Source organism: Danio rerio, chromosome 4 (genome assembly GCF_052040795.2).
Source record: "Danio rerio strain M-AB ecotype USA chromosome 4, GRCz13ab, whole genome shotgun sequence".
Lineage (NCBI taxonomy): Eukaryota > Metazoa > Chordata > Actinopteri > Cypriniformes > Danionidae > Danio > Danio rerio.
In genome coordinates, this window is record NC_141024.2 from 24335197 (window position 1) to 24362954 (window position 27758).

At 34.9% G+C, this 27758-nt stretch overlaps 1 protein-coding gene across 8 annotated transcripts in view; it reads right to left on the reverse strand.

Moving 5' to 3' along the window:
- Nucleotides 1–3267: 3267 nt before the first annotated feature.
- usp6nl (USP6 N-terminal like) overlaps nucleotides 3268–27758 on the reverse strand; it is a 108362-nt gene continuing 83871 nt past the window's right edge. For 4 of the 8 annotated variants that reach the window (XM_087247089.1, XM_087247088.1, XM_087247087.1 and 1 more), the window contains 9 exons: nucleotides 21159–21266; nucleotides 18903–19012; nucleotides 15658–15706; nucleotides 15355–15475; nucleotides 14658–14752; nucleotides 11560–11625; nucleotides 11306–11405; nucleotides 10388–10540; nucleotides 3268–6751 (listed from right to left, as the gene is read on the reverse strand). In XM_087247089.1, the coding sequence (XP_087103215.1) occupies nucleotides 5349–6751; nucleotides 10388–10540; nucleotides 11306–11405; nucleotides 11560–11625; nucleotides 14658–14752; nucleotides 15355–15475; nucleotides 15658–15706; nucleotides 18903–19012; nucleotides 21159–21266 (2205 nt within the window). In that variant the 3' untranslated portion in view covers nucleotides 3268–5348. 8 annotated transcript variants of the gene reach the window in all.

The following is a 27758-nucleotide window of genomic DNA, read 5'->3' on the forward strand; positions in this document are numbered from 1 at the left end:
AAGCTGAAACAAAGACGTCATGGGGACTGGAAACAATGGCTGTTTTATTATGAGATAACACACTTTAGGCACTGTTATTATTAGAATAGTATTTGCTCAGGTTGTAAAAATGAATCTATTGTTTTCAACGCAATGTACTGTTTTGGAAATAACTTTGGTTTGGAAATAAGAGATTGAAATGCCATTTATCACCAAGTGTGTCTGCGAATTGCACCCACAACCTTACCATTACTAGTACCATGACGGTTATTTATTTATTTATCTCTTAGCTTTTAGTATTTTCAACAGTTAAATGGTCAATATATAAGGGCTAATATTAACCAGTGGCATTACAGTTTCAATAAAGTTACCTATAATCAAGATTTTCAATAAAGTCACCTGTAATCAAGATTCTATCTTAATTTTCACTGTTATGAATACAGTTAACTTCTAAAACATTTTTGGTAAACCTACAGCAATTTGAATGATGTTTTATTGTGCTCTCTTGTATAAATATTTTGCTTATATCAAGTCTTTAATCAGAGAGCGCCATCTTGTGTTTATCACGAGTGTGTACTATTGTAATATTTCACAGAACTGAACGAGATCTCATCATAACTCCAAAATAAATTATTAGGAAACTATATTTACGTTAATAAGATATATATTTTTGCTAAATACTATCTTTGCAGTGTACAGTATTAATAATTAGGATTCACTATTATTTAGTTTTGTCAATTCATAGGGAGTACTCAAAAATGCTGCCAATGCAAAGTTACAGTAAATATTAACAGGTTAAAAGTTTAGATGTTACAAACAAGTTACAATATCATGGTTTCTGCAGGTTTCACAAAATCAAAGGTAAGACTTTTTAATACCATTATTAATTAAATTTTAGCCTTTACAGAACTTTAATTATTATTATATATATCATATATTAAGTTATTTCTTAGCCACAAGTTTTAAATAAATTAGGAATACAAGCAAACCCTTGTTGTATGCATACACGTTTTACATACAAATCTTTAAAAACTATAATAAACTAAATGAACACACAACATGTCTAGGTCAGTGTCCTTACTATACACTATAAATAAGCAGAGAACTTTTAAACAAACATTATTTTAAGAACGGTAATTAAACCATATTGGTAAATAGAGTTATAAATAAGTTCTATTCAGATGGATAGTTGGTGATTGAATGCATGTTGGACCGATTGTTTTTATGAACAAAGGAACAATTGGAGCTGTTTTCAATTATTTAAGACCTACAACTCAAAATTTCGGTGAATTTAAGACTTTTCAAGGCCTAAAATTTAGTTTTTGTAATTTAAAACATTTTTTAAATTCGCAAACACCATGAATACGGATATTCAGATGTTGTATTGCAGTTTGGCTACTACTTTGAAATTAGTTGATGGTTATTGTTTCTTCTACATAAGTAGCCTATCTCCAATTCCTAACAGTAGTGTATAAAAGTTCTTTAAATGTGTAAAGTTAACTCCTAAACATGACTAAAGAGTTAAACGATCCAAAAATGTGTGTAACCAAAAATTCAACAATTGATAATTTCCACTTGACCGCTTGATGTTTACTTGTCAGTGAAAATGTGCCATTACATACAAGTACATGTATTAACTAAGTAGAATAGAAAACAAAATATTGTTTTACGTACGAAAGTTCTCATTGAGAATTGGTCGATTCAAACTTTATTCCCAAATAGCGTAATAGCCTACTTTTTAAGCTATGCAGATATATTATTTATGCCCAACACCACAATTGCCACATCACATAGAACCCATAAAAATATAGTATCCTAAATGTTATTTCAAATGACATTATTTGTGACAAAAAGTCGTAGGCTACTTAAAATGTTTTTCTATAACTTACCTCAGGTTCGCCCTCTGAACCGCATACCTCGCTTGCTTCAATTTGATTGGCTATCCATCTTGATAACTTTGACATTTCCGAGTGCTGTAGGTGAACTGGGTAAAAACAACAACTATCAGTTATCATCACAGTTCCCCCAACAGCTTCTAGCAAACTACTGTGCCTCTACTACTATGCTCTATTATGAAAAAAAAAAAAAACTTAAAACTAATGCTTGGTTGAGACATCAGTTAAACCCGATTAAATTACTTAATACCAGCTATAACTGTTAAATTATTATTTTGTAAAAGACTAAAACAAATTATTCTAAAGTGCGTTGTTTTAAAGAGGTGACAAATGAGCAAAACCTAATGAAGGGACTGTTAGATTTGGTAATAGTTAGACCGACTTAAACAAGATGAGTATGGATAAAAAAAAGTTCATACCAAAGGGTGTTCCAGAAATCATGCTATCTGGCACACCGGGATTTATTTAAGGATAAGTGGATAAATACATAAATATGCAATAATGCATACAATTTAAGATCAAGATGTAGAAAATGGACAGCTGGGGGAAAATAAGCGGAAGAAGAAATAATCTCTTTAGAAATAGGAAGCACCTCTTTCCATGGTGATTCACGGGTTCCGCGACCTGTTAGGAATGGCATTGGTTAAACATAACCTGAGTTGACAGAACTTCCAGAGTTCAGGATTAACATAAAGGTAAGTTAAACTTGATTTCTAGAATCCAGCAAACCTTCTAAAACAAATGAACTGACGATGTTGTTTTAACACCTCAAAGGAAATGTTTTATATATATATCCATCAGTTGATTGATCGCATCAAGAATTTTAACCTTTTTAAAGTCCAAACTTAAGACATTAAATACATTACAAATTAGGCAATATTTTTTTTAAATTTGCATTCATTCCTAGCACAAAAATCTGAACTTTGGATAAAATCAGCTTTAAAATTATTGTTGGAATTAAATGTTTTTAGAAACAGGATTTTTTAAAATCCCACCTTAGTTTAGAAAAAGCAGCAAAGTTGTATATAATCAGGCAAATTATGCATAAACATCTTTATGTACAAAACCTTCAGAATATAGACATGAATAAATTTGTGCAATTGGGGGTAACAAAGACATGCTGAAGTGGAGATTTATAGCTCAGTTAAGTAGAAAAAAAACTAATTTAGGGAAAAAAAAAATCCAACATTTTTAAAGGAATCTAAAGACAAAGAAATAAAACATGTAAAAACAGTAATAAATTTTGAAAAGCCCAAAATCTTAAAACCGACAAAAAAGGGAGGAAAAAGGCACAATTTTAGCATCCGTTTTCTCACCTTAAAGAGACTCGTCATCCTCAGAGTTATTGGTGGTTATGATCCTGTTCACACATGCAAAAACAAAACAGCAGACCTTTCCTTTTTAATAACCCCATGTTTTATTAGAGAAGGGGAAATCTGATAATCAAGTTGCATTTAGTAGTTTAACAAAGAAATAATGTTCATTCAAACAATCTGAACTGAAATACTGCATCAAAATGAAGTGTATTAATATACTGCAATGACAGGAAACAATTTGGAACTAGAGCAGATAATAATATTTTAGCTTGTTTGTCTATATGACAACAAATAAGGGAGTGTTTATTTTTTATTCTTTATTTTATTTTGCAGCGATTTGATTAAGAAGAGCAAACATCAAAAAAGAATACATTAGAAGTGTGTTGCGTAAACAGTTCTGTAAGACTTCTGGACTGGTCATTAAGCTATACTGTGAAATAATCCATCTATTATGTATTATGTCATAATTATGTCTTCATCTGCAGGAACATGAGAGGATAATATTATCATGGCCCTGTAGGTGGAGGGAATGTTGTTTAAAAAAAAAAAAGTAAGTGTAAGTGTAACATATTAATATTTGTTTTATTCTATAAAGGCCTGATAACATTTATTTCAAATGTCAAATTAAAATATTGTCAGTCAGAGCATTTTTATTTATTTTTTCATTTATTTATTTATCTATTAATTTTTGGTCAGAATAAATTTGGTCAGAATAATGTATCTATAATTTGATATGTTTGACAATCAGGGTTACAATTTTAAATATATAAATCACCAAAAACGGCATTTTAGTGACTTGAATGACTACATTTTTTATTTAAAATGTGTCATCAGTAGTTTACAGAATAAAACACATGCAATGTAAATCGCATTTCCAGAGAAATTCCTGACTTTAAATTGAATGAATGAATGAATGATAAACAAAATAGACGAGCGATGCTACTTATTTTGTCTTAATTTTTGTAATCATGATTTGAAAACATTTTGAAGCCATGAAAAGGCCTTCACTCAAAACCAGGTTAGTGGGTTACAGTGACGCAGCTTTAATCTAGTTTCACAAATAAGATTAGGAAATGGTATTCAGTGAGACTCTGCGGTTCGTTTATACAGCTTGACTGTGTAAAACCTGTGCTATTTTGTGAAATATAAATTCAAAAATGCAATAAAATATCCATTAGAAGAATTCCACATAGCACAGGTACAACCAACTTAACACATCAGCTGCATGCTACAACTTATTACTGTATATACTTGCATAATTTGCACTGGGAATCACAGACAAACATATCAGTTAAAAGTGGCCCAATTTACTTGAAATCACCCTACAGAATTTCCTGCTATAGTTACAATAACAGAAGGTAGTCATGTCTGGGCCGCGTCCATGGCAGCTTCAGTGATTTTACTCAAATCAGTCAGTTAATTTATAAAGTTTTAACCATGATGAAATGAAACTGAAATCTGGCCTCTACTTGCTGGTCAGATTTTAAAAATCGCACAAACTCCATAAACGTCCCTTTCAACTTAAAATTAAATATCAGAATTTTCATATATATATATATATATCTATAACCTCAAAAACAAACCTTACAAACAAGGTTTTTACTTTCATATCAACACTGTAGTAATGCATTGAAATGCTCTGTCTAACAGCGATTATGTTCACTGTTATAGTTGTTCAGAACTATACATATCTAACCTACACAAATCTTTGTTCTTAAAAAATATATTCACAATCAAGGAATAAAGTGTCCTCTAAAGTACATGCTTATGTCTGAAACGCATAAAAAAATAGATGATAATCGATCAGTAACTGAGTTTGTCCATACGAGAAAGACTCGCCATAACCCTCCATTTAAATATCTCAGTGTGCCAACCAAACAAACAACACAAATCTCTGTTTGCACATTTAAGCTCTGTTATATAGCTCACATCGGCAGTTAATGGTTATTTCTTTTACAAAGAAAAAGCTACGGAAAAAAAGTTAAAATTCTTCAGTCGGTCTTTGATCGGTAGAAATGCCTGAAACTGGCAATTCTTGCTTGATAAGACTTGTAAGACGAACAGACGAACAAACAAAACATAAACTCAAAAACATTAAACCAACGCAATTGCTTGCCAGTCGTCACTCATACAGTGTTTTCCTCTTGATCTGTCTCTCTCAGAGCAGCATGGACTCCTGCATTGCGAAGGCCTCCTGCGCTTGCCTGTAGTGTGCTCCTCCAAACAGTGGGGGGAGCTGTTGCCTGCCTGAGTGCTCTTGGTAGGGTCCTCTGAAGTGAAGCACAGCATCTGAGATATTTGCTTGGGCAAAGTTAAACTCCTGAACTGGATGAACGGGAGACAGCTGAGCTTTCTGGAAGCTAGGAGATCGAGGTACTCCCGCAGGAGACCGCGGAGGCCCTGCCTCCACATCCCCGTACCAGCCCTCTCTTCTTCTGTTTCCCTCGTAACGCAGTTCTGTAGGTGGGTAAGCAGGAGAACCTATCAGTCGCGTGGGCTGTCTCAAGTAATACACACCCTCGCCAGCACTGTCAATCTGGGACGACAGCTCAGCAGGAGCAACCCTGAGAGGGGGCATGTCTGGTGGTGGCCGTCGGTAGGTTAAGTAGCTGTTGTTCATCACAGTTTTCTCTGGCGAAGGATTAGAGGAGCCACGTCCTGTAGTTGCGTAAATTTGCTCTGTGTACGACTGGCTGTATAGTCTCTCCTCTTGACGGGTTTCTGAAATGTAGGGAGTGTAGACAGGCGTCATGCCAGGTGGGTAGTGCAAAGGGGCACGGGGTTCTGGTTTGGACTGCATCATGCTCTGCTTGGGGACCCTAAAGGGGGAGACTCCAGTTCCACCACTAGGGGGGCGGGTGGGACTGCCTTGTCTCAAAGGAGGTCCGACGAATGGTCGGGATGGGGGGCGAGAGGGTGGTTTCTCCAGCTCTATAATCTCCATAACTTCTCCGTCTGGTCCCGGGACGTTGTCGTATTGCGAGGCATTGGAAGCCCGGTTGGAGCCTGGAGCAAATGCTCGTGAACGGGGTCGGCGCTGTGCCCCGGTGGCCTCATCTGGAGTCGGGGAGCTGGGTGAGGGTGGGACACCCGTAGCTAGGCTCAACTGGCTTTCCCGAAGTGCTGCAGCTTTGACTGCTTCCAGTTTGCCCTCGGAAGGCTTGACCCACCGAGGTCCAATTTCTCTGCGCATGCTAGATCTTGCATTGGAGTTGTGATTTGCCTGGTTCTGGGTTGAAGCCTTTCCACCAACTGGCACCCTTTCCTTATTAGCGTATACGCCCCTTCCGTCCCTCTCAATCTTATCTGGATGATGAAACTTGTCCAGTGAGCTGGGCGGCCGACTGTCTTGGTACCTCTCGGGTGTGCCATCGGTGACGGGACCAGAGTCTACTCGTTTATTGACACTTACGGCAGGGCTTGGACCACGAGGGGGGAGACCCTCTCCTGTTTGTCCCACCGGCTGCCCGTTAGCCACATGATTGGTTGCTGCTGCTGCCAATCCTGGAGGCTCAGGGGGAAGCTGACCTAATGGTTTCTTAGGGTACTCGTCCTCCTTACCTGCATGGTAATAGCAGAGCAGCAAATCAGCACAGAATCACAGAAACACCAGATATTAAAGACCCCATGAAATGTAAACTTTATGCAGTTTTTACAACTTTCCTATTTTCTCTCCTATTAAACAGAAGTAAATAATAAAGAGATTGTTCGCCCAGAAATGAAAATTCTGTCATTATTAACTCAACATCTACTAGCGTTGTGAACCTACACTGGTCTTACGATTTGATTACGACTATCATGTTATTGATTTGGTTCAATTTGATATCACAATGCATTCACGAAAAACTACATTCTCGATTTTCAGTTGTATTCACGTATGCAAATTTGTCATTAAATACAATGTACTTTCAGTGTCAGTAGAAGACTGACCCAGAAAACTCAACGAGCATGTGCTCAGATGTAGGCTTTTAAAATAGTTAATTGCTCTTAAACTTGTCTTGCCTCCCTCGCCATAGTATGGTACTTTTACATTTGTCTTACTTCCTTCGCCACAGAACCAAAAAAAAAGGCAGTACATTCTAACCAATTAGGGTTTGTTACTAAACCGATACCCAATCATCCTCATCTGCATCCCAATGTCCCCGTAGATACAATTAATTTTGACACCCCTACCCTTTGTTTCTTCTAAATCCTTTTGAGTTTTTGTTCTTATCAACACAAAAGACATTTTGAAGAATGTTGGAAAGTAGCAGCCACTTCCAATATTTTTATACCTGGTGTAGATTTCAATGGCTGCTGGTTTCAACAGTTTAGAACCAAATGAGTGTGAGTAAACGGTGAGGAATTTTTCATTTTGGGGGGGGAGAACTATCCCTTTATGATTCATCTTGAACTTAGGGAAGGGCTGTCCAATCCTGTTACCGCAGGGCTGCTGTTTTGCACATTTTAGCTCTTACCAGCTAATCAAGGTCTTACAAGGCATAATAGAAATATTGAGACAGGTTTGTAGAGGCAAGCTGGAGCTAAAATCTGCAGGACAAGGGCTCTCCAGGATTGAGTTTAGGCATCCTTGGCTTCTGTATGCCAGAAAACTGCATTTCATGGAGTCTTTAAATGATCAAAAAGTCAACAAACACTGAAGTGAAACACTCATGCAACTGACTGTCTTTTAAGGAACCAAACTGCCAAATAAAACAAGATTTACAGTTGACGCTTCATTCAAATAAAATAAAATCACAAACATCCACGGCTGGCGTAAAATCAAAGCTCAAAAGTGGGAACACACAGAGGAATTCAGGAAGCTAAAAATACATATGCCAATATTAACACAACACTTACAAGTTCAAGCCCGACTGTTAACATATAAACCATGTGGAGAAAGGATGTGTTAGGTACATTTTCAAACACACAGCATGTGCACGAGTTCAAATTCGCAGTGAAGGAAACTGAAGAAAACGTCAAGGGAATGATGAACGTTCACACACATATACTGATGGTTGGGGCGGTACTTGGTGTGTGTTGAGAAAGGGCTGTGAGGAACGAAAACATCAAATACACACAAACCCGTGAACAGCCAAAGTGCTGCTTTATCATATTTTAGGACCAAAACTTATATTTACCAAATTTTACTAGCTAAATTGCATTAATGGTTTAGATCAAAATGCTTGTGCATGGTTTGTCACTTGCTTATTATCAGCATTTCAGCCAAATTATTACTACACTGATGATTTTGGGCAGATTAAAATCTATGTTTTGCCACAGTCTCTGCTATTTTAGATTTTAATATACAATCAGTTGTCAACTGTATTTACTGGTTATATTTACCAGCCTAAATGCCAACTGTTGGTTCTGAACTATTTATCACTATCCGCCAAAACTTCCAAAACTTGCTCTAGTGCAAAATTAGGCTTCTTAGAAGGCAAAATGATGTTAATGCTAACGCTTTGTAATTGTTTTTGCATTAGTATTGCAACTATGTTAAAATATTTAAAACAGTTCTGAGGATAATTACATATAGAAAAAAAGTGCAAGTACGTTTGAAAAGTATATATATGAGCAATATCATATGTGTGATATTGCATGTATACAACAGTTCAATGGCATAATTGTGTGTATAAAAAAGAAAATCAAACATGGAGACTCTCAGAAACCCTTTTGTATGAGAAACTACTTTCTTTCGTCATTCATTCACATCTGCAGCTGACGACAGAACAGCAGAAGCCGTTACTAACTTAAAAACATCACTTTAGAGCTAGGATTTGAATAATTCTCAAGCGTAATGTCTAAAGAGATGACAAAACAGGTGATTTTGCGCACAAGATTATAAGGCTAAATGGCATGAAATGCCATTAGTCTGCAGAGATTTCCCAGTATTTCTCTGTTGCAATCGATATATCACAATAATTAATGCTAAACACATGCGAATATTTCTTCCTTCTGTCTTTTTACTGAACTAGTCTGCAGTAACGAAAATAGGAGACTCATTAGATACAAACAGATGGTGAACCAAAAAGTAACTCAGGGTTATACAAAGATGTGAGTCCCATCTCACACTTAATACACTACAATTACTATGATCGACTTACAATACGCCAATCTTTTCTCTTCTAAGGGCTTATTATGCGGTGTCTGTCGCCATCTTGGGGATGGACAACGTCAACCGTCTGCTCTGCTCAATGACAGGCTGAGGGACGCCGACGCGCTGCATCTCAGAAATTATAAATAGTTAAAGAGGCACTGTCCTCATAAATAAACTGCATAGTTCAACTTAAAAACTATGTTGTCCAACAGCTAAAATATTGTCAAATTGTAGTAAGTGTATTAATCTGCTGTCACTCTATGTGGGCGGAGTAATACAGAAGAGCAAGGAGACGATCTGTAAGAGCGCTGTTATTTGCAGAAAATTGCTCAGTTATCAGCCAATCAGATTCGAGAACCAGACAGAACGGTTGTATGTATGCATGATGTATGTATGTATGTATGTATGTATGTATATATATATGTGTGTGCGTGTGTGTGTGTGTGTGTGTGTGTGTGTGTGTGTGTGTGTGTGTGGCTTATTATTATGACAATCATTATTATTATTATTATTATTATTATTATTATTATTCACTTCTTAAACCTGCTTGCACTTTTTTTTTTTGAGAGAGAGTTTAGAAACAGGTAATTTTGAACAGTTTTGGTCATTTTTTTGTCCTTTTAAAATGATTGTAGCTGTGCAACCAGAGTAGCTGTAATAATTATAAATGTTGTAACAAATTGTACCTTAACACATTTTCGTGACATTACTGAAACAAACTGAATCCAGGATTCGTGAGACAGAAACAAACGAGGGGAGAGGGACGTGTGTGTAGTGGGGTAGACGGACGAATGGTTGGTTGATCGACATATAAAGTAGTCAGTGCTTTTTTGCCCACCGGTTGGTTTTGTAGGAGGGTTGGCGCCCCCCTTTCCCAGACCCACTAGTGTAAGCAGAGGCTATGTTTGAAGCGAAAGGGAGAGAACGCAGATTAGACAAAACAGTACACAGCAGCAGTGAATGAGTGTGAGTGTGTGTATAAGAGATAAAGGCAGAGAGAGATTATCAGCAGATAGTGTGTGCAGTAAGATTTGTTCTTCTATAGGTGGTGACACATAGCCATACATCTTATGATTTGCCATGATTACATGTGTGTGCACATTGTGTGTTTAATGTACCTGGAGGTGGCAGCTCCAGTTTAGACCGTCTGAGCTCAGACATGGAGTTTTGAAGCTGCTCTATAACAAAGTCGTCCTCAAAAAAGAAATCGTTTGACAGAGTCACCTGTAGAAACTTCACCAGCTCCTCCATAGACAGCTTCAAAAGTGTTTCTAACACAAAAACACACACAGAACACTTTACACACAGGAGGTTACAACTGGGACATGTTCAAAGTCTTTAAAGCCAAATCAGGCCAAAATTTGATTGGAGTTCTAGAAAGAGGGAGTTTCTTTTGTAGAAAAGTTTGTTTATGCTACTAAAAACCTTTCAAATATATCCTAAAAGTTTTTCTTTTATAGAAATTGCACTATGGAATCCTTGATCTTACAAAATGATCTTTTTTAATATTTCAGGGCCTTAAAAAGATAGTTCCCCCCAAAATTATATATAAAAATGCTATCATTTGCTCAACTTCCACTTGTTCCAAAACTGTTTAAGCTTCTTTCTTCCGTCAAACACAAACAATCTGGGCAATGTTGGAAAAAGCAGCCATCGACTTCCATAGTATTTTTTAGTTCCTACTATGTTTTCCAAACATTCTTCAGAATGTCTTGTTTTGTGTTTAACAGAAGACAAAAAAATACAGATTTTTTTATATGAGTTTTAACGCTTGTTAAAGATTGTGAGTAAATGATGAGGATGTTTTAATAGTTTTGGGTGAACTATCCCTTTATGAATCACTCAATGATTATAGCTAATTATAATTATTACAGTCTATTTTGTACAGACAAATCAGTTTCTTCTATTTTAAAAATAATATACATTTAAATAGTGTTTAGACATATTTTGAGGAGATTTAGCTTACATCTGGGAATAATGTTACCTATAAAACCAAACAAACACAACACACACACACACACACACACACTCATTACTTTTGTGAAGTTTCAGGATGGTGTAAGACATTGCAGTCAGGACTCGCTCTCCTTCCAGAATATAAATGTCCCATATTCTCAGTGTCAGCGTGAATGGAGTCTATTCAAAACACGCACATAAATCAATAACACTACATATTGTACAAAATAATAATAGAACATCATGATATACAATAATGATAACAACAACAACAACAACAATAATAAAAATAATATGCTTAGATTTACTGAAATTGTGTATTAAGTGTTCATACCCGGTCCAAGAAACACTGAAAGAACCACTTCATAGTGTATAAGCTGGTGTAGACCTCCTGGTTATCCTGCAGAGGGCAGCAAAGAACAGTTACTGTACGGGCAAGGCAAAAATCAAACAAAGCATTGTTTCTAAATAACAGACTATAACCATATTTATCACCATAAATAAAACCTGAGCTTACATAAAGGGTGTTAGTAAGGCTGTAAGGGTGTCAAATGTAAAAAAAAAAATATGCCAAAAGCCTATAGAGGTGTGGATGCACGCTCTATCCTATTTAGAGTTGGCTTCAAAACTACAAAAACGATATGTAAATTGCATATGCTATTCATATGCTACTGTGTGTGTGTGTGTGTGTGCATTTCTCTGTGTATATATTTGTCGTTTTTTTTTTTTTTTTTTGCTCTATTTGTTTTTACATTTGTGGGTTTTTTGTGTGTTTTACCTTATATTAATGTTGTTTCTTAATATTTGTTTGTGAAGCACTTTAAGTTGTATGTAGGAAAAGTGCTAAACAAATAAAATTATATATTATTATTAATAACAATATTACCAAATTCATTAATAAAAATGATTATTTCTTTTACTGATTGATTGATTGCAGAACATTACTAATGTTTTCAATTGGTGTGCCTGCAAATCATTGTTATTCCACCAAATATACATTTCTTAACTTTTCTAAAGTTGAAACGTTGCAGTATTGCATTCCTAAAGTTCACATAAACATGCCTGAATATTGTCTAAATAATACTAAACAAAATAAATAAATAGATGAGCCCATTTGTATTAAAAAATGACATCAGTAGTTTACAGAATAAATCATGTTATATAATCAACACTGTGGATTTGTATAAATATTGTCTGTTTGAAAATTCTGTTTTAAATCCATACTTTGTGCAAGTTTATGTTAATACAAATGTTGTATTACCAAGGCAACTATAGAATTACCACAACAAATGAACTCAAGTACTTTAGCATGTTATGTACTTCATGTGGTATGTATTATGCATTTATATGTTTAAAAACTAATGAACTATTAGGCAGACACACTTAATTCTGTTTTACAGTTTTAACATGTATATATGCTTTTGTTTTTAACAAATTTGTTTAACAAATATTTTGGCATTTTGAAGGTAATTAAATAATGTGTCTTTGATTGAAGACAAAGGATCAGGAATTGATTGTGGAGAAACAACAATTGCAACGGCATCAATATATTATAAGGCTAAATATAAATATATTCAAGGCTAAATCCACATCTGTGAAAGTTGCTTTAAATAAAAAAAAAATATTAAAAGCACATTAAAAACTAAATGCATGAAATAAAACATTCACAAAGCTGTGTCTCATGAAAAACAGCAGTTGATGGGTGCTGCGAAAGCTGCTGTTAAAAAATCTCATTTTCAGTCAAATGCATATTTCTTTTTTTCCCAAAAGATTAAACATATTTGGACTGATAAGAGAACATTCTACTTTATCATTTTTATTTCGACTACAATGCAAAACTGAAAAATATCAGTGTAGGCATGTCAAAATTATCAATATATCAACTTATAACAACCACAATACATGGACATGGCCTCAATCATTTTTGGTGATGCAATAAATATTGCCCATTCATAAAAAAACTATTCTAGCAACACTTTAGCTGATTGTGCAACATCTTTATCTCTATTGGAGGTGTCAGTGTCAGTATGGTTGAAAACACTATAGTATTTACTATAAATTGCTAGAGTACATTTTCATGTGTGTGTCTGACAACTGAAAATAGATCTAGTAGCAGATATCGCAGCCTCTGTCTTTTACCTTGAATTTTTTCTGTAAACATTTATTATTTATTTCTTTAGAAAATTTGTATGTTTGCACATTCTGATTTCAACGCCTAATTATTCAACTTTAAAAATGACTATAATTAAAGTCAATATTCTTAAGAATAAAACATTATGTGTTCTTTGGAAGAGTGTACTTGCATTATGATGCTATTATATTGTCATTGTGGCATTTTATAATGAGTGGCATAAAATGGTCTTAAAAATGACAATAATATCATTTATCGCAATATATTGTGGTGCCATATATCATACAACAAAAAATAGATATCGTGAAAGCCCTGACAAAGTGTAAATCTGTCTCATAATGCTGTTTATGAATGAGCATCAGCAGAGAGAAGGTGGTGTTTAGTTTGATCTCAAATCACAAACAAAAACCAGCACTGAGCTGCTCAGCTACACGTTTAAAACAGTTGATATTTACTGTTAAGTTATAGTATTTACTATAAATGACTATAGTGTTTATTTTTTTTCATGTGCACAAGATTTTATCTGCATCTTGGCATTTTCATACCGAGTTTGGAATATGTCAAAATGTGCTTTAAAAATAAAACAAGGGAATGAAAATAAATGTTGTTGACTTACCGAACAATTATATATACTTATAAAGTATGTTTAAGTCATCAAGTATTTTGTAACTTTTGCACATTTTTTGAAAAAAACTTACTGTGAAACAACTTTACAAGTCAACTTTTAAATTGAAATTGAACTGAATAACATAATTCATAAACATAAATGACATCTTTTTCACACTGTATAAACTGTAAAAAAAATAATAATAAAAAGAGCAAGAGTTATGATTGTATGTTCTATGGAACAAAGCCATATGTTCACAAACACCCACCAATGAGTAAAGCTTATCCCTCTTTTATAATCAAAGGCTGGCTCTCCCTCACGCACAAATAATTCATTCATTCATCAATCTCTTTATTTATTAATGTCGGCTTTTATTAATTACTCTGCCCTTTAATGAATACCAGGATGGCATTTCTTTGTGAATTCTCTACAACATAAGTGCTCAGACTAGGCCAGATGCTCGGATGCATTTAAAAAAAAATCAATATTGTGAACACTTGATGAAATGATTAACTTTGGAATAAGTTGATTTTAGATAATCAGGATAAAATTAACAGTTTAAATGCAAGTATGTGTTTCGGGAACATGACTGGACCATGCAAGGTACAGGTTTAAAGAGTAAAGTGGCCTAGAATTGAGTTAATGTGTAGTATCATGTGTGATGTGATGTTCTGGAGATGTTAATGCGTCTTACTAGATGTTGTTTGAGTTTAGGCATCATCTTCTGCAGAATACGATCATGATGCTCCTGGAAGCGCATAAGTTTAGGGAACCCTGGTACAAAGAAACCTAGATGGACACAACCACATATTTTACATTTGATACAACTATTGATATGGGAGAGCATGTTTACAACATATACAACTGAAAAAATGAACGTGTTGTAGCTAGGGATGTAGCCAATTTTTGGTGCTGAACAAAAAGACCATTATTGGTGGATAATGTGAAAGTAGTCGTCAATTTTTTTTTTCTGCTGTTAATAAAATCTGTTTATTTATTTATTTTTTAATTGTAGTTCTTTTTTTACAATCAGTTTAATTTTATTAAATAAAATGTAAAGACTCCTACAAAATAATGTTAATTCATTAAAAATATATATTATTATATGTATATATAATATTATATTTTATATATTATAATATTATATAAATATATAATATTATATGTTTTGAGTCAAGTGCATTCAAAAATGTCAGTTTTGGCTTAGAATTTTAATTTCGGTTCATTTCTAGTTGTAGATCAATTGTTGTCCACTAATGTTATGCAATGAGATCAAAAATGATCATAGAAACTAAACTAAACTAAATATATATAGAGTTTCATAATTACTAAAATATTTGAACAACTTGTTCACACCATTCATATGTTCCAGGGTGAATAAAAGTTTATACCGTGCATGGTGTGTCTCTGTCCAGACAGCAGTTTAACAAGCGCCCAGAAAGCATCTTCCTCATTCATATAGATGAGTAACAGCGCAGTGATCTGACTCATGCCCTGACAATAGCCAACCTCCTACACTCACACACACACACACACACACACACACACACACACAATAAAAGACAGAATTCATAGTGTGCATCTTCCTCCACACATAAATGAACTGTGCATTCATCCTCAAACATGACTGATGGCGTCAGTTCGACTCCGTACTGGGATGTAAAGTGAAGCTCTTTAGAGTGTGTTTGACTTACCGTGTTGTACACAGAGTAAGCTGTGAGCACATGAAACAGATCCTGCTGTCTGAAACACATAGAACACACAAAACATCATATACACAACCTGCATTCTGATAATCATGTGCCATGGATAGGGATGGCAACAACTAATTGAAAAACAGATGAAGAGGGCTAACAAACAACTAAATGGCATAAGCCTTTAACTAGTCATGGATATTCATGAGCAAACATTGGCCTTTTCCCATTCTCCATATATTCCTCAAAATGCACAAGTATCTTGTGGACATTTGAGAACACACTAACAAACTACTTAATTGTCTGTTTGGTGTGAACCCATCATTAAATTTTCTTTATTGCTAACTGTTGGTTCGGCATGGCCTTAACATGTATCGCAGTGTGTTTCTGCATTTTCATGTGAACAGAGATTTTTTTTAAAACAAAAGCCAGTCAAATAAAAATACACAAGTATGGGTAGACATGGCCTCAGTGTCCTGAAGACTGCACATGAACAATAAATATCACAACATAATGCTTCGTTTCATTTGTATAGATAATTATTGAATATTTTAACAATTCATTTAGAAATATTAGGATTTTTCTATTTATTTAACCACTTTATATTAATAGTCAAAAACAAAAATAAATTGCATCTCTTATGACTTAGAATAAAATAAATGTGTCAAAGTGTCAAAGAGACACCTAAGACTGATAAATAAAATGTTACAAAGTGTGTGCAAAGAAAAAGTGTAAACGTTGAAAAATCAAAGCAAACTTTAAGGTAGATCAACATCTGTAAGATGTCAATAATAAAGATACTGTAAATCTTAAACCCTAAACTATCATTAATCAAATGCATACAAGTTGAATGACTACAGTGCCCTTATGCTAAAACATATTTCAGATGGGGTGCTAGTGGCTGGGATGCACAAGAAAAGAAACCAAAAAGCCACTATGGTGACAAACCCACTATTCCTCTTCCTCTCTCTCTCTCTCTCTCTCTGAACAGTTCAGTGCTTTTTAAGTGTTATTTGCACATCCTGCTGGTGACACTGAAGCAGATACATTTTACATTATTTAGACTGACGAATAATCAATTAATTGATCATCATTTTAAATGACAATCCATCGTGGCATTTTTGTGGAAACTGACGTCCCTTGTCATGGACCATTTAGTTCTAGTACATTTTTGCCTATGCTGCTCTTTACCGCTCTCATTGTTTCATTTTTTTCTTCGGTTTTATGGATGTCTAAAGCCCAGACTGTGCGAATGATCTGACCCTTTCAGATCTCCACAGGTAAATGTCACATCGGTCAATATGACTGCTTTTTGGCCCGTCACAATTCAATACTGCAATAACTGGCAGTGAAGTGATGGGCTGTGGGCGTCTCTCGGTCGCTCCATTGCCTTCTCAACTTTCCCATTTCACACGCTGCTTAAATGTAGCAGCTTTATGGCCATGAGAAATGGAAGCATCTCCGAGGAGAAATAAAAAATGTATTTTACACAGACACAGATTAAAGCCCTACATAAAACAAGTCTACGCAGGCAGAGCTTTTCTGAAAGAGAGCATGCTGGAAAGACCTCAGTGCATGCAGCGTGTGGAGTGAAATGAGGGAATTTTTAAAAGATTCTTTAAGAATAAAAAAAAAAATTGTTAGGAATAAGTGATTATGGTAATGTAATTAATTCATTGACTAATGTAAAAATTAAATGTAAATACAAAAAAAACTAAAGCATAACACATGAATGAATGAACAAACAAACGAACGAACAAACAAATGAATGAATGGTTGGAATACCCAACGACAAAATAAATTTAATACAAGGATAAAGAAATATAATAATAATAATGCTACTACTACTACTACTAATAAAAACAAAATATAATTATAAAAATGAAAATAAGATACTTGAAGTCTCTATTGGCAGAGCAACTCTGTAATAATAATAATAATAATAATAATAATAATAATAATAATAACAACAACAACAACAACAACAACAACAACAACAACAACAACAATAATAATAATAATAATAATAATAATAATAATAATAATAATATGTTAAGATACACAAAACTAAATAAAATAAAAATAAAGATTAAAAGAAAAAAATGGTAAGAATAATGCTATGACTACTATCAAAGTTTTTTTTACTATTATTTACTACTACTATTACTATTTCGTAAATGAAATGAAGTAAAATGTTGGAATGCACAAAAACAACATAATTTTGTTTTTGAATTACATAAAAAGTTTAATTTAAGGAACAGATTATTCTTAAAGTCATTTGTAAAGTATCTGCAGAGCTATTCAATAACAATAAAAAATAAAATAATAATAATAATAATAATATTATTAATACAATATATCAATATAAAATGAAATATTTAAAATAAAACAGAGATTAAAAATTATTTTACTTTACTTTAATAATAAAGGAAATTTCTAAATTAATCAAATGAATGCAACAACAACACTTTTCCCAAATAAAATTGCCAATTAAAGGTTTGTACATTATGGTATGAATAAATTATTAATAAAAGAGTTTAGACTCAAAACTTTTTTCCTGAATCTTTGTATGCAATAAATCTTATTTGACAAAAAATAAACAAACAAACAAAAAAAAAATTCTATCTTGCTTATAGTTATATCTTGCTATAGCTGCTTAAACATATATCTAGTAATCAAGCCTTAGCAGTCAGCTTGAATAGGGGCAAAATGACATCTAGCATGGAGCTTGAGCAGTACATGCCAAGGGCCCTACATGAGGCACTAGTGTCAGATTATGCAATGTTTTGAGGACCCCGGAGGACTAGCGGTCAACTCATGATATATTCACAGAGTGGCCAAGGGGCCCTAGAGCTCAAGTGGTATCGCACATCATGGCCTGAGACATTAAAGAGATGGTTCACCCAAAACTGAAAATCCATTTACTCTCCTTTGACTTCTTCCAAACATGCTTCAGTTTCTTTCTTCTGTTGAACACAAAATGAGATATTTAGAAAAATGTTGGAGCTCCTTGATATCCATAGTATTTGTTTTTTCTTCTTTGGAAGTCAATGGTTACCGGTTATCAACATTCTTTAAAATATCTTTTTTCTGTGCTCAACAGAAAAAAAAGCAGAAGCTCATAAAGGTTTGGCATTACTTAAGGAGGGAAAATGGTCAACAAATGTAATATTTTTAACGAAATATCAATCTTTGCAAGCCCTCTGTATAGTTGCTTCTGTGTTGGTGTGCATTTTGATGCTCACTTGACATCGTAGCGGTGCATAAACATGATGTGATTTCTGTATGTCCGATTCACATCCAGATCAATCTGACGGACATCTGGAGACAAACCCCTCGCTCTGATCTTCAGCTTCTGCAGAGAGAAAGAGAGAGAGAAGGAGAGAGAGAGAGAGAGAGAGAGAGAGAGAGAGCATTGAGTTCATCTTAAATATTAATAACTAGCACTGAATATGTAAGTCGCTATGGAGGATGTAACTCAGTTTGCAAGAAAAACTGAACAAAAACATGTCTTGAGTGTTCAAAAAAGAATGAAAAAATATATAACTTGTAATAATAAAGTTAAATACCAGATTGAATATCAAGAAAGCTATAAACATAAATATAAAATAATATTTTACAAAATAAAATACAATAATGAAAATAAAATACTGTATTAAATGACACTATGAATCATGTTTTGAAAGCAATAATACTACCTGTATTGGTCATTTGTAGTTTAAATCATTGAAATCCTTCAAATGAATGAAAAATTAAATTAACAAAATAATAATTCATACATTATTTGCAAATTGCAATAAAATGTTTTGGTACCTGAATAAATTGACAGAATGCTTGAAAATAATGAGATTTTATATCTTAAACATAATAGTTTTAATAACTTATCTCTAATATCTGATTGATTTTATCTTTGCCATGATGACAGTAAATAATATTTAACTAGATATTTTTCAAGACACTTCTATACAGCTTAAAGTGACATTTAAAGGCTTAACTAGGTTAATTAGGTTAACTAGGCAGGTTAGGGTAATTAGGCAAATTATTGTATAACGATGGTTTGTTCTGCAGACTTTCGGAAAAAAATATAGCTTAAAGGGGCTAAAAATTCTGACTTTAAATATTATCAGACATACTTTAATAATTTCCTTGCTCTGTAAACAATATTTGGGAAATATTTAAAAAAGAAAAAAATGAAATGAGGGCTAATAATTCTGACTTCAACTGTAACTGTGTAATTGTGTGATGATGTGTAACTTTTCTTTTGAAAATAATGTACAAGTTTTAATTACCATTACTGAAAATCCCTATAAATAGTGAAATAGCATTTTTGTGAATACCACACACCCCAACACTAAATTACAGGCCACAAACGAATAAAACAACACCCCCAGAGCCCACAGCTTGATTTCTGCCACACTCACAAAGAAAATACAGTCTGCAAATCATGTTTTGAGTCCAGCTGATGCTGCAGGGCTTTAGTGCCGCTGCTATTGTCCATCTGGAGTGATTTTCCCTCTGCGGTGTGTGTGTGTCAAACCACATAAGTGTTACATTGCAAACCTCAGGGGCTGGTTATTTTAGAAAGTCATATTTAAGAGCTTGTGATCGCCTCTCTCACAGACACAGACATGCACATGCACACACACGCACACACACACACACACACACACACACACACACACACACGCACGCACGCACGCACGCACGCACGCACGCACGCACGCACGCACGCACGCACGCACACACACACAGAGAGATACAGATACAGACACATACCACACAGAGATACCGTACATATACAGATACACACATCACACACACACCCACATTCACACACAAACACGCATACACACATACATGCAAGCACGCATCCACAGAGAAAGACAGACAGCCGCTGACAGACAGAAACACACCACACATACATACATACACACACACACATCAGACAGACAGACACCCACATTCACACACAAAACACACATGCACACAGACACACACATAGACAGACAGACAGACAGACAGATACACACACACCCACACCACACAGACAGACACAGACACCCACATTCACCCACAAACACATGCACACAGACACACACAGATGCACACACACACACAGACAGACACACACCCTCAGTCATGCACAAGCGAAAACACACACACACCCACACAAAAACACAAAGAGACAGACAGACAGACAGACAGACAGACAGACACACACACACACACACACACACACACACACACACACATACATATATACACACACACACACACACACACACACACACACACACACACACACACACACACACACACACACACACACACACACACACACACACACACACACACACATACACACATACATATATACACACACACACACACACACACACACACACACACAACACACACAACACACACACACACACTTCTGTGGACTAAAGTGTCTGTGAAGTAAGCGTGGCTGTGCTGTGATGGAGAAAGTGTGTGTTCACCTCATAGAAGTCCTTCTTCTCCTCCTTGATTTTGGGAATGTCGAGCAGCAAACACCACACCTGTCCTCTGAGCTGCAGCGGGATGCCCTTGTAGATCCTCCTCACCAGCTGCACACAATAAACAATAACACAGTTACACAAACATTGAACAACACAATCAGCTCACTCAATCTACTTTACATTATAGAATATTACAGACCTCAATCAGTTCACAGATTACTTTGTTCCCTTCTCTTGGCTACCTAGATTGAATTGGCACACTTTCCACATTTACTGTGCTGATTTCAGATCATTTAAGACCTGAACAAATTTAATCATGGTGAAATACGTTCAGCTTAATTGACAGTGTTACCACAACAAAACAAAATGAACGAATTAAATAATAAATAGTGTTTGTTGTATATATACAGCCATGCATTGAACACAAGGGTAATGGATCACATCTGTGTCTCTGACAGGTAATTGTGCAGCCAGTAAAGATTAAACTCCCATCAGAGGCCAGATTAAATGCTTCAAAGCAAAACGCTGAGACCACAAAAGCCGATGGCTGGTGTGAATCGTCCCTCAGCCACAATTAAACTCACAGAAAGAGAGTCAGTCAGAGAGAGGGAAATACAACTGCAGAGGGTGCAGAGGTGAACGAGAGGAATGAACACTCTTCCATTTCCTGCACTCATCTGTTCACATTATTGCCGCTAAGAGATTTCCTCAGCCCAAAGTGTGTGTGTGTGTTTGTGTGTGTGTGTGTGTGGTGTCAGTATTCATCACATCTTGGGGACCAAATATCCCCAACAACAAAGAAATACCATTAATTTTTACCTTCTGGGGACATTCCTTTTTGAGCCCATAAGGAAAACAGCTCATGAATCAGAGAGTGAAGTATTTAAAAAATTTAAAACTTCTGAATGTTTTTTGTGAGCGTTTGATTTTAAGGGTAGGGGGAAAGAATACACACTCCGTAGAGTATAAAATCATTTTATTATTGTATGGGAAGTCCCCTTTAAACATTAAAACCCAATGTTTGTGTGTACGTTTTTGTGACATTTCAGGACAGAAATTGGTATAATGACAAGGAATGGGTACTGAAACTCTGTACTTTATCGGTATTGGTGCTAAATTATGAAAGACTGAAGCATTGATAATCTCTGATGTAAATGGTTCTGCTATCGCTACTGGAGAATTATTGCTAAATAAACATTACTTACAGTACAGTATAATATTAAAATTAGTATAATATCAATAGTTTAATAAACACACACATTCAATTACATCGAAAATAGTATTTTTTAATAGCCTAAATAAATTTAAACCACTTACATTTAAATCCCTGCATTTACAAAAAAAAAATTAATAATAATAATAAACTATGCTTATTAAGAAATGATAAAAACGGATTGTTTTACATTGCAAAAGGTTTCAAAACTGTATTACTTTTAATTTCAAACTAATTTTAACTGATTTATGTGAATGTGTTAAGGATAAATCACAAACATTAAACAGAGGTGACTGTTTAACTGCATTTTGCAACTCAAAGAGGGTATTTTCAACTGCAGGAAGCACAATAAGCCAGAAAAGGTCTGGACTTCATCCAGAAAAAGCAAACATGTTGATTTTTCTCTAGAAGAATGGTCAAATTGTTTGAAATATTTGCAGCCGACCTGCATGCATCAACTTCAAATCATTGTACATTCTTTAACAGGATTTATTATTTTCTTTTTTTTTGCTTTTACAATTATTGGTTTTATTTTAGTTTAAGTTAAAAAAGCAATAATGCAATAAAATATTGTTAATTCTGTTCAATTTGTTTTTGATTAAAAAAAAAAACACTACAAAAAGTACAGACAATACTACTGTTAAAGTACCGAACTGATAAGTGGTATTGATAAAAGTATTAATACTGTTAAAACCTTAACAATACTTATCCCTAATAATGACATGGGTATTGACACAGATATTACATGAAGGTGAATTATAATGCATGGTTTCCACTACATTCCTTCTTCCATGGCGGGATGCCACACCAGAATTCCTCCCGCCACAGCTACAGCTTCTTATTCAAAACATTCAATCGTTTTATTTTATTTTTTTTTTATAGCGGGTTATAATCACACCAATACATATTAAAAAGGCAAGTATGTTAAAACAGCGCAAACTTTTCTGTAATTGTAGTAGTGCTGTGCGTTATTTGTTTAACCCTTTGATATGCTGACTGACTGACTGATGCGTGAGGCATGAGGCCAGCAAACACGACGTAGCTTTCAGTTAAGATGAACACAGTTTCCATAATCACACTTTATAGATAAAGGTCTGGTTCTTCATACAATTAAATTATCTTGCTGGAGTTTATATCCATTTCACCTTACTTCAGGAGGCATTAATGCTGCTCTGCAAGTCTAGTGGAGACATAAATATTCCTAGCAAATCTAATAAATGTTGGAGACATACTCGTTACATAAACGCACTAAATCACACTTCAGCAGCGTTTATTTGAGAGTGCACAAGAAAATCTGCACTTGAGCAGTGTATATTTGAGGGTGTACAAGAAGTTTTGCGCACAAACTTAGAAAATTGGCACACAAGCAAAGAGATTTGCATGCTCGTATTACATGAATGTGAATCAGTTATTAGAAATTAGTTATTAAAACTATTAGGTTTAGAAATGTGTTGAAGAAATCTGCTCTCAGTTAAACAGAAATTGGGGAAAAAATAAACAGGGGAGCTAATAATTCAGGGTGGCTTATAATTCTGACTTCAACTGTGTTTGTGTGTGTGTGTGTGTGTGTGTGTGTGTGTATATATATATATATATATATATATATATATATATATGAGCAATATCACACGAGTAGCAGTGCGATATGGCTGTATATCGGCACTGGTGGGAGGCGTGCGTTGGCGTACTTTCTTTAAAGTATAAAAACAATAGAAACCCATGTAATGTCCCCACAATTCACAAAAACAAACCTATGTGTGTGTGTGTGTGTACTGACGGCTGTTGAGAAGTTAACTAACAATAATGATAACAATGACATTAATAATCTTCACGAGGCTCTTGGGAAGCTGATTTTTGTTCCACAGCTATAAACCCAATGATAGTGTGCTTGTGTGTGTGAATGTGTGTGTGTGTTTCATCTGGTAATCTTGGCAAAATGAGGCGATTAAGACTGTTTGTTTGTTTGAATAAAACGAGACGTTACAAATGGGCAGGTGTCTGTGTGTGTTTGTTTGCGTGTTAAAGTGTGTTTGTCGACGGGGGATTGCCTTTGTAATTACGGATGTGAAAGAAGTCGATGACTCCATCTGTTGTACAAAAACACTTTAACAAGATGTCTTTGAAGCGAGCGTGCAGAACGGCAAAATTACAAACAAACGCACACATACAGGGTCAATACTACAACTATTCGAGGAAGGTGGAGAATGTTTTTTTTATAACCAACCAAGATAAATGAAGCATGTTTTACGAGAAAATATTAAAACAAACAAAAAAATAGATAAATAAACTTCAGTCTATTTGTTATTTATACAATTTTCACTTTAAAATTTCATGTGTGAATATGTTACCTGCCATCTGTTTGTAAATATTGATCCAATGTACTGCCATTCTTGAATAACACAGATGATTCAGATAGTTAAAATGTCGATAAACATGTCAGATTGAACTGTATATTGCATGTGTGCTCCTCTTGTCCTGCATCCTCATTAACCTGATCATCTTCACCTGTTCCTCATCAGCTCTGCTCTATTATGTTCACTTCCCATTTTGCCATTAGGTACTTTAATGTGCTTTTGGTGTTTAATGTGCCAAAATGATCTACTCAGGTTAAAGTACCAAATCTTGTATTTCTGTTTAAAGGTGCAGTAGGTGATTGTCTTCAGAAATATTTTTTGTTGTGCTAGTTGAATGTCTCTTCACAGTCCAATAGTAATGATTACATTAAATGATTTAAATGTGTTTATATGTATTTTCATATTCTGGTTAAAGCATAAAACTAAAAGATGTTTATCCAATTAAATAGAGTCGGACCGTCATCTCCCTTAATTCCGATAGGCAGGTCAGACTGTCTGTCAGCAAATGTAGATTCCGACTTCTGTGCATCTGTTCACGCAGATCCGCCATTAGCGCGGGCCCGTCTGCTTAACAAACGCATGCACTTCGAGCGAGCTGCGGGCCGCTCGCAGATGCCGAGTCGGAGGCACCAAAGGACAGGCCGCGCGGTCACGAGACGGACCAGGCGAAATCAAAAGCTGAATTGAAACTTTAAAAAACCTGAATCAATATTGGACTTACTTTAGCACGCTGGAGGAAGGACGACACCATGGCTGAAGTATTACTGTTAGACAGGTAATGTTCTGTTTTGAAACTATTTTATGTTAGATTGTGTTTTTATGAATGACCTATATGTACAGACGTGTTGTTCAGGCACTGAAATCTCCCGGTGAAAGATTGATGTGATTATTTTCAGTTTCATAAGGTTCTTTGACAGCATCTATAATGTAGATTTATATTTAGTTTAACAACAAAACACCAGTAAATAGCGCTATTCCGCCTAACCTGCTTTATTGAGCTGAAGTTGCTTTTATATTCACATTGGGTCATTTTTGAACAATGACAGCCTTCCTATACTGTTCACCATGCTACTCTGAATATTCGCTCTGAAATAGCATGTAAGTGTGGCAAAGTATTTCATAAGTATTTTAAATATTTCAAAGTATTTCAAACAGTCGCAGCAAGTGTGTTAAGGCTTCGAAACGTTTCCAAACCAATTTCTTAATTGTTATTTTAGGTATTGCTATGAAACGACTTCAAAAAAGAAACATTCAGCTAGGAATTATATCCACATTGTATAAGTCGAGATATCAAGTGATTTATTAAAGCAGTTAATGTTTCTGAATGGCACACATATATATTGTGTACGAATCCTGGGTGAAGCAACTGCAGTCATTTAAAATTTGGATTTTTATTGCTTTGTTCTTGAAATGTGTTGTGTTTTAACATTGGGGGCTCTATTTTAATGATCTAGGTGCAAAGTTTAAAGCGCATGACGCAAAAGCATATTTACTGTTACTCTTTATTCCTTTACTTTTGTGGATAAGGAAATGGTGTTGTACGCACTCTACTAAAGACATCTATTAGCCTACATATTTAATTTTGTTTGTTAAGCGCAAATTTATTTTTTTAAAACTATTTCAAAATTAGTTCTAATTTGCAGCAAACAAATGAATTAACGTTTTGGACCTGCATAGGCGCATAACTAACATGCTCTGCGCTGCACTTTTGACTAGCTTTCAGTTCTTCGAAACAGCAATGTGCCAGCAATTCGCCTTAACAGTTCTCCTTTTTAGACCGGAATGGCCATGAATCCACAAAACTAATAGCAAATTGATTTGCTATTTAAACAACGTGGTGCAAAATGAGAAAATTAGGGTTTCGCTGGTCTGAAAATAGCATCAAATTGCACCAAACACGTCTTGCGCCTTATTGTGCCAGGTGTATGATCATGACATTCAAATGAACTATTTGTTAATAAATGTGTTGTTTGGTTTATGAAAAAAATCAACAACAATAAAAAACATTAAGACACAATTTCTGAATGCTTTTACAAGCTGGGATTGGAACTCGAGTGACTCTCAGCATAGTTACACTATGCCCACATGAAGTTAAGTAGGTTACGTGAGACACTTTAAAATGCTTAAGTCACGTGTCACAGGTGTTTCAAAACATTTTAGAGCAATGTTTTAAAACATCTGCTGTTTAGGATTTGTCGAATTGTCAATTTTGTTTCATCCATCCCTAGTGTTACTATAAACCTGTTTTTATAACATTGGTGTCCAAGTCTCCACACCAGTTCTGAGTTCCTTTGTAAGGTTTGCACTCAATTTAATTCCATTTAATTCAGTTGTTTATACTGTTAATTATTATTATTATTTTTTTATTTTACCTTTTTACCAACCAGCAAACATACCTTGCAGTCTTTGTAGTGTTTTGTTGGTTAGTATATTGTTTAAATTATTTTTATTTGCTATTTTAATTTGTTTAATATATTCATTTAATTTTGTTTATTTGTTTATTAGCTTGCTGGCTTTTGGGTTACTCTAGTCTACTAAAGCTGTCTAATTCAGTCCTGCAAACTTCAGCTTCAACCCCAATTAAGCACACCTGATCCAGCTAGACTATCCTTCAGGCTTATTTTAAAATGGCTTGGTATGTTCATTGGAGAGTTGGAACTGAACACTACGGCCCTCAAATCCTTTTTTTCACCCCTGCTGAAGTCATTTTTTTGCTTTTGTTGATGCTTCTCCTTTCTCATCTGTTGTATTGTACTTGTGTTCCTCTTGTAGACATTGAATTTTCCCTGCCTGCTGGTTACCTTTGCCTGCACAGCACACCCATTCAACACCTGCCAGCGGAGAACTTGAGGTCTCTGGTTCACTGTACTCTTCTTTTTATTGTCTACCTGGTGTGTCCATTAAATATCCAGCGTTTGGACCTGTTGTCACCTGAGGCAGTTTCAGCGTCCTCCCCTAAACTTGCCTGTCTCCATTTACCTTACTTTTTTTCTGTTTGAGTGTTTGTCAAACGGTTGTTTCAGCACTCTGTGT